At 30.5% G+C, this 13,563-nt stretch overlaps 2 protein-coding genes across 2 annotated transcripts; one reads left to right on the top strand and one right to left on the bottom strand.

Moving 5' to 3' along the window:
* The first annotated feature begins 6,291 nt into the window (after positions 1 to 6,291).
* On the top strand, positions 6,292 to 7,671 carry LOC11419486 (dolichyl-diphosphooligosaccharide--protein glycosyltransferase subunit 4A). The gene is made up of 2 exons (XM_024769653.2): positions 6,292 to 6,435; positions 7,423 to 7,671. The coding sequence occupies exon 2, from the start codon at positions 7,423 to 7,425 to the stop codon at positions 7,534 to 7,536; it is 114 nt and encodes a 37-aa protein (XP_024625421.1). The 5' UTR covers positions 6,292 to 6,435; the 3' UTR covers positions 7,537 to 7,671.
* Positions 7,672 to 8,384: 713 nt separating this feature from the next.
* LOC11437957 (uncharacterized) lies at positions 8,385 to 13,241 on the bottom strand. The gene is made up of 3 exons (XM_003625442.3): positions 12,656 to 13,241; positions 10,393 to 10,560; positions 8,385 to 10,275 (listed from the first exon to the last, which is right to left on the bottom strand). Exons 1-3 carry the CDS (start codon positions 13,208 to 13,210, stop codon positions 8,557 to 8,559), a joined length of 2,442 nt encoding a protein of 813 aa, XP_003625490.1. The 5' UTR covers positions 13,211 to 13,241; the 3' UTR covers positions 8,385 to 8,556.
* Between the last annotated feature and the right edge of the window lie 322 nt (positions 13,242 to 13,563).

Here is a 13,563-nt window from a genome sequence, read left to right as displayed (position 1 = left end):
AATTTTGTCAAAAACAAATTACTAAACGAAAATAATAGATCAGTTTTTTATGATGCATGCATAGATAGTTTTTAGAAAATGCTAAGCGGTGCTCTTGAAATTCCGGTTAGCATTTTGGGTGTTGCTAACCAATGTTGCGGGAAAATACCCTTTTTTTTTTTTTTTACGGTTGCTGGGTATTTTATTATTTTAGTAGAGCACATTATGAATGAGAGAACTAAGAAAGTTTAAAAGTTTCACTTCCTCTTAGGTCAATCATATAAGCAAACCTAAATAAGACATGGACGGAAAATAGATGTCTTCTATGGTCGAAAAGTGAAGCATGTCTCAACATGTTTTTATTTAATAGATCACATACATTATTTAATGAATAAGTTTAAAAAGTAAAATTTTGCTTATGATAATGATCAAATAATATACTATTTAAAATGTATAAAATGTGTCTGAGACACTCGTTAACATTTTTCAAAGTAAAAAAGTCCAAATTCACTCACAAACAACACCCTAGTTATATAACTCATTTTCCAAAATAATTCAATTTCACACCCAATTGTGTGACGATAACCTACCTCACTTACGTGAAGATGACGCGAAAGACCAACCAACGATAATAATGCTTTCGTCATACGGAGATGTATCGTACATTTTAGGTAGATAAAAAAATTATATAAAAAAGGAGATAATATGAAAATTTATAGGTGAAGCCTAGGTTACCTTCTTTTGTTTAGAGGGTAATTTACCCTCTCATGATATCAATCAATCAAAATGTAATATATATAGGTAACATTAAATGTCAAATAAATGAGTAGATTTTTTCTAAAAATAAAAGAGTTAATCTTAATTTTTTTTTTAAGGAGAGTTAATCTTAATCATAAGGTAACTTTTAATACTTTTAATTTTTATTTAATTTTTTTTTGAAACAACAAATGATTTAATTTTTTTTATATTAAGGTGCTCAATCTTAATTAATTTACACTACAAGACTTATAACAAATAAAATTTTACATCAAATTTCTTTCATCTGGATGTCCTTAAATTTATCATTTACATTCATAAAATTTCTTCCATTCCAGAACCCTAAACGTGAGAACAAAAACATCTCCTTCTTTCAAATTTCTTCTTCTTTATTCTTCTATATTGATCAATTTTTGTTTCTTTTTCATTCTTCTTTCCATTTTGATTGTTCAATTTTGTCGTTCCAAATTGCTGCAATTTCCAATTATCGTGAGAATTGTCGTTGTTTCTAGAACCGCGTCAAGTATCGTGACTTTTTTTATTTATTTAAGCAGCCAACCTAATAAAATCTGTTAACACGCATAGACCTGTCTCACTATCAACAAAAGTCTTTAAGTCCAAATAAAAGAACAAAAGCCTCATCACATAACCATTTCAGCAACAACCAAAAAAATGCTAGCAAACTCCCACAACATCACAACGGCAACATCTGCTAGCAGCCCTCAAAGTACAACGGATGATTTACTCAATTGTTATAATTAACTACCTCACAACCAAGAAAAATCAAATCAAAAAGAAAAATCAAGTCATTATACTCGACGTTGTACTGGAAATAACAACAATTCTCACGATATTTGAAATCATGACGATTCTCACGAAAATTGAAAAATGCGGCAGTTGGGAACGACAAAATTGAACAATCAAAATGAGAGAAATAAATTTTATGAATATAACTGATAAATTTAAGGACATTCAGATGAAAGAAATTTGATGTGAAATTTTAATTGTTCTAAGCCAGTCCTGTAGTGTAAATTAATTAAGATTGAACACCTAAATATAATTAAGGCAATATTACATTATGAGTCTTTTATCTTATTTATTTGTAACACTTTGGTCCTTTGTCTTTATTTTTTTCTGTTTAGGTCCTTTATCTCTCTTAAAAACACATATACATCTTTTTCGCATTTTTTTAATTAAAAAATACATAATTTTATTTTTGAAAAATATTTTTATTAAAACTGAAAAAAAAATCCAAAAATATGATGAAGATGTTCATCATCTTCATCTTCTTCCTTTGAATCTTCATCATTTTCTTTAAATAAAAAAAAATTCTACTAAAATATATCTCAAAATATCGTGAATTAATGTTATATTCACCTCAAATCTTATTTTAAACACAAAAATCAAAACCTTAATTTCACAAATGTTGCAAGGCGGATGATGGAGGCTTAGTCACTGACGGAAGGGTTAGGCTTTACGAAAGTTAAGATTGTTCTGGAAACAACAAAATTGATATGCAAAGTTGCTATCAATTTTTGAGTTATTTTTATGTCGGGCTTGAATATTGAGTTAGAAAATAATAATAATAATAATATACAATGTGACAATTTATATAACTATTTTTTTTTTTTTTTTGTGATGAAACTAAATCTCTTTCTATATAGGGGTTTGATTTTTGTGTTTAAAAGAAGATTTGAGGTGAATATAACATTAATTCATGATATTTGGAGATATATTTGTGTAGAAATTTTTTTGATTCAATGAAGATGATGAAGATTTAAAGGAAGAAGATGAAGAGGATGAACATCTTCATCATATTTCTGGATTTGTTTCATTTTTAATAAAAAGATATTTTAAAAAATAAAATTATGCATTTTTTTAATAAAAAAATGAGAAAAAAGATGTATATGTGCTTTTATAAGAGATAAAAGACCTGAGCGGAAAAAAATAAAGATAAAGGACCCAAGTGTAACAAATAAATAAGATAATGAATATCTAATGTAATCATGTCTATAATTAAATAAAAATTAAAAGTATTAAAAGTTACCTTATGATTATAATTGATTCTTTTTTTAGAAAAAAAAAATTGACTCATTTATGACATTTAATGTTGTCAATATATATTACATTTTGATTGGTTGATATCATGAGAGAGTAAAATACCCTCTAAATAAGAGAGGGTAATCTAGAAAAAATCAAATTTATAGCTCCAGGTAATAATTCAACATGTATATTAATGGCAGGGTAACACTTGGTGACATTGCATTTGGTGACATTGGTCAACTATAATGTTACATGTGTACAAAAAACAAAAATAAAACTTGTGAGAGAGAGAAGAAAACCACTTATGACATTATATTTAGTCAATGTCATCAAATGTTATGTCACTCAAGTGTTACCCTATATTAATTACTTTTTTTTTTTTGTAGATAGACGAAATGGCAAAGCCATTATAAACTCACACACACAAGTGGAGGTACCGGGGTTCGAACCTCGGTCATGGCATCCGGCCTAACAATTTCGGCATTTTTGTCAGTTGAGCTAGGACTTCTGGATATTAATTACTTTATTTTGCAAATCGGATATGATATGTGCAACTGTGAAAATCAATTTTTGAGTTAAGTTTGAATCCAGGATCCCTTGATCAAGTTGGAAGAGATTCTTTACCATCTCTTCTAAATGTTCTTAAATCATATTAAATTAAGAGCTAAATTTTTTTATTTTATTCTTAAAGAAACCAAAGGAATATATTATAAAGTCATCTAAACATAAGAGGTAGAATGTAAGGAAAAAAAACAAGAGTTTAAAATACAAGAAAACAAACTATTTTTTAGTAATTCTTGTAGTTTTTTTCTGAATTTTTATTTCTCGTAAAAGTGAATATTAAATATTTTTATGATAAAAAAATTAGTATATTGTTTATAAGTATAACAAATATGAAATTATATTCTTATGAAATTATATTTCATAAAATACAAAAGTTGACTATCAACTCTTTGATTCATAAAAATAATCGTGGATATAAAGTGAATGTACGAAAACTAATCAATGTATCAATGTACCGTAGAAAGAAACTCCTCTTGTATATTACTCCCACTCTCGTTCATAGACAAAATGTAAACAAGTGAATGTGTGTATATATTTCATCATCCAAAGTTTAAGTCCCACTCTCGTTCATTGACAAAATGTAAACAAGTACAATAATTGAATTATATAAGCATTTTTACATTTTATTTAGAGGATATGCATTGTTACTTATTATCAACTTGGTTGAATAATTCAATTTAGAAAAATTCCTTACACATAATTGATACATGCATTAAAAAAATACACTAGTTTTTTTTCACCAAAAAAAGAAAATTATCACCATCGTCGATTATTGGTGGAAAGTTTTGAGGGTGTTTTGTTTCAAGTTATGTTTCTATATTTTTTAGAATAAAATGGTAGAAATATTCAAGTGTTTGTTATAAGTTTGAAAAAATTATACGTAGAAGTATGCATTCCAATGTTTGTTATAAAATTTCCAATGTTTCTAAGTATAAAATTTATCCATATATTTTGCTCCATAAAAAAAAATATACATATTTTTATGTATAAATTTATATGTTTGGTTAATATTTTTGATACGAAAACTTTTAAAATTTGCAAGCTTAGAAATGATTTAATAATAGCATATTCGACGGTAAAGATGAGTAATCCCTCCCGTCCTTTTCATAAAATACAAATGTAAAAAATTACAAAGACCGGGGTGCCATGACCGGGGTTCGAACCCCGGTACCTCCACTTGTGTGTGTGAGTTTATAATGGCTTTGCCATTTCGTCTATCTACCAAAAAGAAATCAGTTTTTTGTATTAATGATTCTAAAAATTTACTTCTTTTTTTTTTTTTTTCGAAACGACCCTTTCATTAATTGTGAATTGAACATTTTTCGAAACCACCCTTTCATCATTAATTGTGAATTGAATTAATTCGGTAATTTTTTTTTGTCAAGTGGTCTAAGGGATAGAGAAATTCACTTTAAAAGTAAATAAGTGGGATGTTCGGGGTTCGAACCTCGACCCCTGCATATAATATGTATTATCCCTTTTCAACTAAGTTAAGGTCACATGGACAACTACTCCAGTAATTAATAGCATGTTGATAGAGAACATGTGTTCGAAGTGGGTATTTGTTGTTTTAAGAGCAATGATAAGTTGACCACCTCATGTGGCGTACATATCTTGTACCTCCACATACAAAAGTGATACTTAGGGACGTGGTCTCCACACACACTCTCTCTTCTTCCTAGTGTCATATGGGAGTGTACATGGATGGTAGAAAAAAAAAAAAGAGTGTCAACTTATAATTAATCTTGTTTTAATAAATTTATATTTCCTCCGTCTTAAATTATATGTCATTTTAGAGAAAAAAATTGTCTCAAATTATATGTCGTTTTACAATACCATTGAAGTATTAATGTAACTTTTTCTATTATATCTTTAAATATTTATTACTATCTTCTTTCAAATTCTTTAATTTGTCATTCTCGTACCATTTATTAAGGACAATTTTCTAAAACAACTTCTAATATATTTTCTCATATAAAATTAATTACATTTTTTAATACATGTGAAATAACTAAAACATCATATAATTTCAGACAGAGGAAGTACTTAAAAGGGTATAAATGGAATTGGATTTGAAATTTGAAGATCATTTCTTATAATAAAAAAAAAGGACCAAAACGAGGACTCCTTTTGTCGCTTATAAAAAGAACAGGAGGAGTATATTATATTTTGGGGTGGGGGAAGGTAAGTATTTCACCTTAAGTATATGATGATATATGGTAACTTTTATAACTTTTACCATATTTAACGGTGGTAAGTTATTTTTTATGGGAAAAGTGAAATTTGTTGGTTAATAATAAGGTCAAACTTATATGTCATCATCGTTGAATACCATATATTTATTTGTTATTCTATCAGATTTTCGACGGGGATGAGAAATAGAATTTCATCCCCATCTTCGATGAATTTGGGTATCTATGTCTCATCTTCATCTCAATAGTTAAATCATTTTTTAATTAAAGTAAATAACTTCTTTCAACCTCAAATCTGAATTTATCTCAAACCCAAATGCTTTCTCAAAACTGAATATATTGTCATAAAACAATTTCCACCATTTTTTTATTAATCTAATTCGTTCGGGTAAGAAAACACCTAACATCATGTGTATTTATCAATTATAAACCAAAGAAATATTCACATTAACTAAAAATTCAAAAATATCTAAAAAATTATGGATGATATTTAAAGGTTTGTATGTTGTATATTAATAATTTTTTACATTCATAACGAATTTAAGATGTGTACATATATCTTTGTTACCCACCATGTACTCATATTTTAAAATTGAAGAAAACCTATACCCTAACCTAATTAATGAAAAGAAAACCCGTTAGATCGAATTGGTTCGGGCGGGTAAGAGTTTTGTTGTCAAATCTAAGGATGTTTACAATTTAAGGGATCAATTTGTCAATTCGTTAAATATTTCCATGTGTTTGGAAATTATGAATTTGTGATGGGTAAAATGGTCAAACGAAATGAAGACTAGACTCTTGTGCTTAGTTATTTGCATCAGAGTTTTGTAAGTTATACAGAACGAAACATAACAGCAACATTCACCGGAGAAGAAACACCGATTTCCACCGCGTTTTCAAGGTATAGTCGCTTCTTCTCGATTTTTGATTCTGATGCTTACCTTTCTCTCACGTACCAGATCGTTCCTCAATTTCCGTTTTCAGTTATCGCTATCGCTTTGTTCTACATGTCAAATTCACTATGCCGACTCTTATTCTTACAGATGCGACACTTTTTTTACTTGATATGGTTTATGAGTTTTCAGATCGGGGATTTTCGTTTCTACTGTGTGTTTTTTATATATTAATTCCTTAATTTTTCAGATAATTGGGATCGTAATGAAATTGATGATTTTGATTATTCTTCTTAACGATCTGTTCTGATTTTGAGTTGTAAAGGATTTAAGATTTGATTAGGAAAAAGAACTTTTGTATATATGATTGTGAGAAAATAAATGTTACAATTGGTAAGCCAGGTTAAAAATTGTGGACAAATGGATATGCAACTGTAAATGCAATCCTGATTTGGTCGCAGAGATTTTAAAATCCTTTAATACATTGTGAGCCTGATTGGATTGACGTGTTTGAGTAATTTGCTATTTGCTGCATAAGCACTTGTGAAACTGTTTGGTAGAATTTATGAAAATAGCTTATGAGATCAAGATGTTTATAAGCTGTTTTCATCTTACTTTCAGAAACTCTCTAAGGTAGTTCATAGAAACAACTTATAGATTATGGAAAAACAATTTAACTTTATTTTGTCTTTTGTTATAAAAACAGCTTATACATAAGCGCTAATCATGATAAGTACTTATGTGTAAGCTGAAAATTAAGTTGTTTATTCAAACAGGGCCTATATTACTATCACAATTGCGATCAGGAACTACAATTTTAGATTATGATTAGAGGTTTAGCTAGTTGGTTTCTTTAACCTTTTTGTTGCTCATCTGAATTTGTGGTCTTGATGGTATGGTTAAAAAAAATTAGATTGATTTTCATGATATAAATCCATTTTGTGATTTCACAAACCAGGTTACTCACGAATGTTTTATTTACTGTGATGTTACAGATGATTGATGATAATGATCTGGGTTTCTTTGCCAATTTTCTCGGCGTCTTCATCTTCGTCCTGGTGATAGCATATCACTATGTCGTGGCTGACCCAAAGTATGAAGGAAACTAGGAGAGTTTTGAAGTTCAAGATGTAATTTTTTTATGTTGTAGACTGATATGCTTTACAAATGGAATTTTAAGTGATATAATTATGAACCTCATTTTGGGAATATTAATTTTAGCTTGGTACTAAAACTTTTATTAACATCAAAAGAGCACAACATTTTTATTTTTGTTATGCTTATGTGTGCTTAAGACCGGCGATGTTGTATGAAATGAATTATTAGGCGGTAAAGAATAGGTGTAGCGGAGATGAAGATGTTGCGTAGGATGTGTGGTAAAACTAGACAAAAAAGAATTAGAAATGACAACATTAGAGAGAGTTGGGGATAAACACCTATCAAAGAAAAGATGGTGGAAACTCGGATTAGGTGGTTTGGGCATGTAGAGATAAACCTATTGATTTTGTTGAAAGGAGAGTAGATTAGATGGAGGATAGTTAAATCATTAGAGGTAGAGGAAGACTTAAAAACACTACAAGAGAAATTTATAGATTAATGAGTTGGATAGAGACATGATATATGATAGAACATTATGTCGTTGTTTGATCCATGTAGCTGACCTCACTTAATGAGATAAGACTTGGTTGTTGTTGTTGTTGTTTTTGTTGTATGCGTGAGATAAGACTTGTGGTCATGGAACTTTCATAAATAAGCTAATGTAAAGAATGAATCAAGGTTAGTAAGTTTACTAGATGAAGTGTTATAATATCTTGGTGCAATCATGATGTGAGCAATATAGTATTGTAGTGTCTTTTTTCTTTGTGAGTTCAGACTAAGATATCATTAATACGTTTGCCTTTGCCATGGATGCTACTTGACGTGCATTGAAGAATAAGGTAATTTCATTTTTGGATGCTTCAAAAGTTAGTTTTTGGAATTGGATCACTTTGTCTTTTCAATTGGATGATTTTATATACGATACTACCTCTGATAAAAAAAAAATTATAAGATACAATGTACATGTAATTGGTCAACTCGTAAATCTAAGCCACTTGTTTCGGTCATTTTTGAGTCTAGTGCTAGATTTACTATGAATGCAGAGCGTTGATCTTAGAGTGAATTTCTTTGAAGTTTGTTTGACTTGCGGGGTTCTCCCATATAAGCAGTTCTTTTATTTCACCCTCAATCTTGGTTATTTCTCTCATCAAGCTACCGGTGCAGAATCCGAAGCAGCTGTAATGAAAAAGAATCTGAATCTTAAGCATCTCCTCATCTTTGTTGGTAAGAGTTTTGTCAGCAATTTCCTCTAGATGTTGGAGGAAAGAGTTTGTAATGCTATCAACCTCTTCATCTCTGTTCAAGATCCCAAATGCATCTGCATTGAGATATTCTTGTGACTCGAGATCGCGAGGAACATTTTTGCTCTCCAACTCATTTTCAAGTTTCTTAATAGACTTCGTCCTTGTTATTTCTTCCAAGCTTTTCAATATTGGGGCAACTCTGTTCTTAAAAATCTTCACATTCTCATTCCCTTGACCTTGAATGTCCATCCAAATTACTCCATCTTTTTGTGTCAATTGTGAAACATGCTCCATTGAGTATGCCACAAAAAGCAAGAGATCTACCATCCTTGATAGAGAACCCAGCATATTGCTGTAGCAGGTAGTATGAAATGGTACGAACCAGAAATTTGGCTCCATTTCAGCTTCTGCTGTAAATTCTCTTAATCGACACACAAGAGACTTAAGCTTCTTTTGCTCTTCTCTCAGTGCTTGATAACTTGAAGGCGACGTATCTCTTTCGTTAGGGGTAATCATGGCAATCTGCTTAATGCAATCTTGAAGCGTTCTCAAGGTTTGAGAAAGTTCTGATTTTGCTAGGGTTGCAGCTCTTGACGGGCTTAATATAATCTCCATGATGATGAAGCAAGTGAGTCCTATTGTAGCCTCTGCCATTCTAGCAACACCAAATTGAGTCGGGGTACTATAGTTCTTCCTACCAAGGATCAACAAGGCCCCTATAACTGTCGAAATTGCCCCAGATTCGCCATACATTCTACTTTGCCGAAGAAAAGAAGAGAAAATGACCCATGGTATGAGAGCTAAGAACCTTAAGTCCACAAATCTTTGGAAAATGAAGCTACATATGATCCCGTAGATTGATCCCATAGCTGTTCCTGTACCTCTCGCATTTGCAACTGAGAATGTTGGTTGTCGTCCAGTCACGAAACTAATTGCAATTGTGAGTCCTGACCAATATGCATTATCCCTATCATATATCAAACCAAAGAACACAGCAAAGCCTAATGACAGAGAGGACTTAAATGCAAAGATCAAGCTTTGGTTGCTGGGAATCAAGTTCATCAAACGCTCTCTGAGCTTGTTGGAGCTACATTGGGAATCATCATTTTTCTGAGCTTTTTTCTGCACATGGTCAGTTTTCTTTGAAATAGACAAGTCATCTCGGAGTAGTTGCACACAGTATAAAAAGAATGATGTTGGGAGATTTTTGTAGGCTATGGAAGGGTTTTTGTTGAAAATGTCTTGTTTCATTTCTTGAGTTGTGGTTGTATCAAAAGGAACAAAGCATTTCGCTTGCTGGTCTAATTTTTGGCTGATTTGTTCTCTGCAATTGAGCAGAACACCTCTTAGCTCCTCATCAATAACACCAACAGGAAAAGACATGCCGCTCGATAGAGCAATGTCCATCCCTCTTATTGGTATTTCCAAATCTTGCAGTTTCTCTTCCGGGTCAATGCAACAAGAGTTGGAAATTAGTGTCTGAGGTCTCTCCCAATGCATGCCATCCTGTTTGTTTAAAAAAAACATAATTTATTAGTTTATTTGCAACTGCTAGGAAATTTAATACTGAAGCTACTTCAATGTTGAACTTGAATGCAATGATTTAGGCTTTGTTTAAGTTACCAGTGTAGTTGTGATACTATGGAGAAGCTTGGCTCCTGTTGTGGAGAGGTACTTGGCTTTAGTTATAAAACCAACAGCAGTTGAGTTGTCTGAGGCTGAGATGGCCTCTATATTGCAATTTAATCTCTCAGATGTATTCTCAATGTATAGTTGGTTGAACTTCCTTGCCTGAAAGCAAAACAATGTGCAAAGTGTGTTTTTAATATCTTCGCTTTAGTTTTCAAATCAATTAATAATTATGACAATCCATGTGTTTGAACAAATTAAACGACGTAAGAACACGTTATTGAATGCATATGTTAAACTTTACACTAACATTGAATATAAATTAAATGAGTTTAATGGATATGTTTTGCAAGTGTAAACTAATTTCACGCAAAACACAATTGTTACAACACTAACATTCAATAAGAATCAACTATTTTTTTCCACGTCATATCATTGAAGTGAGGGGTAGTGAGGTAATTTGACGCAATGCATAGTCTTTTTGTTTTGAGAGGGATGCAATACATAGTTGTTTGTTATTGGATGACAACGTACAATTATTTTAAGATGTATCCTATTTTCTCAAATTAAATCCATAAATGAAATATGATAAAGTCATGATTTTGGAAAGTTGCTTAAAATAGTTTTTATTTTATTTTATTGAAATATGCTTAAAATATTATTGTTGAAAGAGAACTTCTGTAATATATGTGATTATTTACAAATATCAGAAATTATATTAAGAAAAAATTCACTTGTCAAGTGTCAATGCCAAATATAATAATTTGGTTGTGATAGTAACATGTTAAGATTTTTTCTTACTTTCCAGTCAAAAAAACAAAGATTTTTCTTACTTGCATCAAATTATACATGGTGCATCGATGAGATCAGAGAAACAAATTGACATTAGTTGGTTTCATCCGTTCATGAATTTTTTGTTTCTTATTACGAATTATTATGCTAAATGATGGGAGAATGAACCAAATGTCTTTCTCTTCATGCAAATATACACAAACACTTGGAGACAGATTGGCTTGCGCTGTCTATCTTATGAAAATGAAAATGCTTTATTGGTTACGCAGACATATGAGTTTGGACTGGATCCATCCAAATTCCAGATTTACCGTTTTTAAATATATATTTTATTTTATTTTTTTATAAAATATGTCAATTCAAACGTTGGATTATGTATTTTGTTAATGATTATATGTATTCAGACATTCATTTTAATGATTAAATTGGTTAATTTTATATTTTACAAAAATTATTGAAGGTGTATATGTACGTTAAATTGAGCCAAGTGACAAATGCATAGTGACATCAGAACACTATACAGCTTGCAACTTTCATCGTGTATTCTCTTCTCAATCATAAAGATGTTGATTGGATCCCCAATCGATTCCTGGAGGTTTGGAACTATATTATACCAAATATATTATTATTCCCACTTTTCTTTTAAAGGTATTATACCCACATTTTGAAAGTGCCATAAAGATTAATTATATATCGTCAAAATAAAAAATATTAATTATATATATAAATTATTTGGTAGACATATATATATATATATATATATATATATCATAACAATAGCAATAATTTGAAAAATATTTAATTGTTAAATCTGACTATCAATTATTTCGATTGGGTACGGCTCATAGTTACCAACATGCAGGTAGACTTGTTTCCCGAAATCACGTCAAAAAAAAAAAAAAGAGTTGTTTCGCTAAAGAGACATTTAGCTGAACTTTGTAAACAATTATCGAGTTTTTATTTCCTTCAAAAAAAAATTATCGAGTATTTATTGTTTTTAACAAGAATTATTGCGTATTCATTATTTGTGTTAATTGTTTTTGTAAATCCCTTGTACTTCTAACAATTTCAAAACACAAAAAAAAAAAAAAGTTTTGATACTCAATAATTTAAAAAATAATTGAAGTTATTTTGTGTTTGTTTATTGAATAAAAAAATGATCGTATGAAAAAGTTACTATAAATAGCTTCTCATTTAAATAGTTTGTACAAACAGATGAAATTTTTTTAAAGTGATTATTTTGTTAAAAATAATATTTTTTTTACGAAAAAATTGTAACAAATAAGCCTAAAATCACTTAATTTGCATCTGCACTGCTTTTCTAAAGAGAAATGAATATCCTGTTTATTCTGAATTGTGAAGCATTATTCATCATATTTGAAAACAAAAGAAGCAACTTTTTAACAAAAAAAAAAAAAAAAAAAATTTAGCATGATTGTAATATTTTAAAAAAAGTTTAAATTACCTCATTGTAAGCAAACCGAGGATAGGGCAGGGGCAGCAACATGGCCAGAACAGAAGCTATAGCTCCAAGTGCAGTGGAACAAGCCACATGAATTGAATGCGTAGCCACTCCTTCTTGAGCACCATGTATAACTGTGCTCACATATACTATCACAAGCTGTCCATATGCAATCCTTTTAGTCAACAAGTGTGTCGATTTGGGCAGCGCCACCACAAATGCACCGGTAGCCACGGCTAGCGCAGCCATACAGTTGCTGAAGTTATCGGGTCTTATAACTTGCAAGCTAAGTAGAGAAAAAATCATAACCTGAATGGTTGCCAATAGAACATGCCAACAACCTCTAACGGCGTCACCAAGTGTTCCATCAGACAACACTATGAGAATTGTTGTCACATAAGAAATAGATGGAAATTTAATGTAACCCTTTATAGGTTGAGGGCTATATAGGGCAGTGCAACCAACTATGCTGCATGCTAAGGTTGTTCTTAGAGCAGAACCAAGACGAGTTCGAAACAACTCTGTCCTTGTTTTTGCAATTGTTGTTGTTCCTGACATTTTAAAGAAGGTGGTGATTTTAGGCACAACAGAATTAATAATTATGACTTCAAGTTTGGAGCTATATATAGATATTAGTAACTGTTTGTGTTTATTGTTTTATTTTTGTATTTTTCTAATAAATGATAGACAGCAACAATTATCATTTAACATTTTTTCAATATTCCCCTTAAAAAAACATTTTATGAGTCCGGCCTTGTGAGGTTACTTTAGGGCATGGTAGGTTAGACATAGTTATCTAGTGGGAAAAAAAATAATTCTTAGTAGAAAAGTACTACTACTGATACTTATGTTGCAAAAGAATTAAAAAAAAAAGTGCCCGAGATTGGCCAATAGTCATTGAGTCCAAGCAT

This window comes from Medicago truncatula, chromosome 7, assembly GCF_003473485.1.
Source record: "Medicago truncatula cultivar Jemalong A17 chromosome 7, MtrunA17r5.0-ANR, whole genome shotgun sequence".
Classification (NCBI taxonomy): domain Eukaryota; kingdom Viridiplantae; phylum Streptophyta; class Magnoliopsida; order Fabales; family Fabaceae; genus Medicago; species Medicago truncatula.
This window is presented reverse-complemented; position numbering and strand designations above follow the sequence as displayed.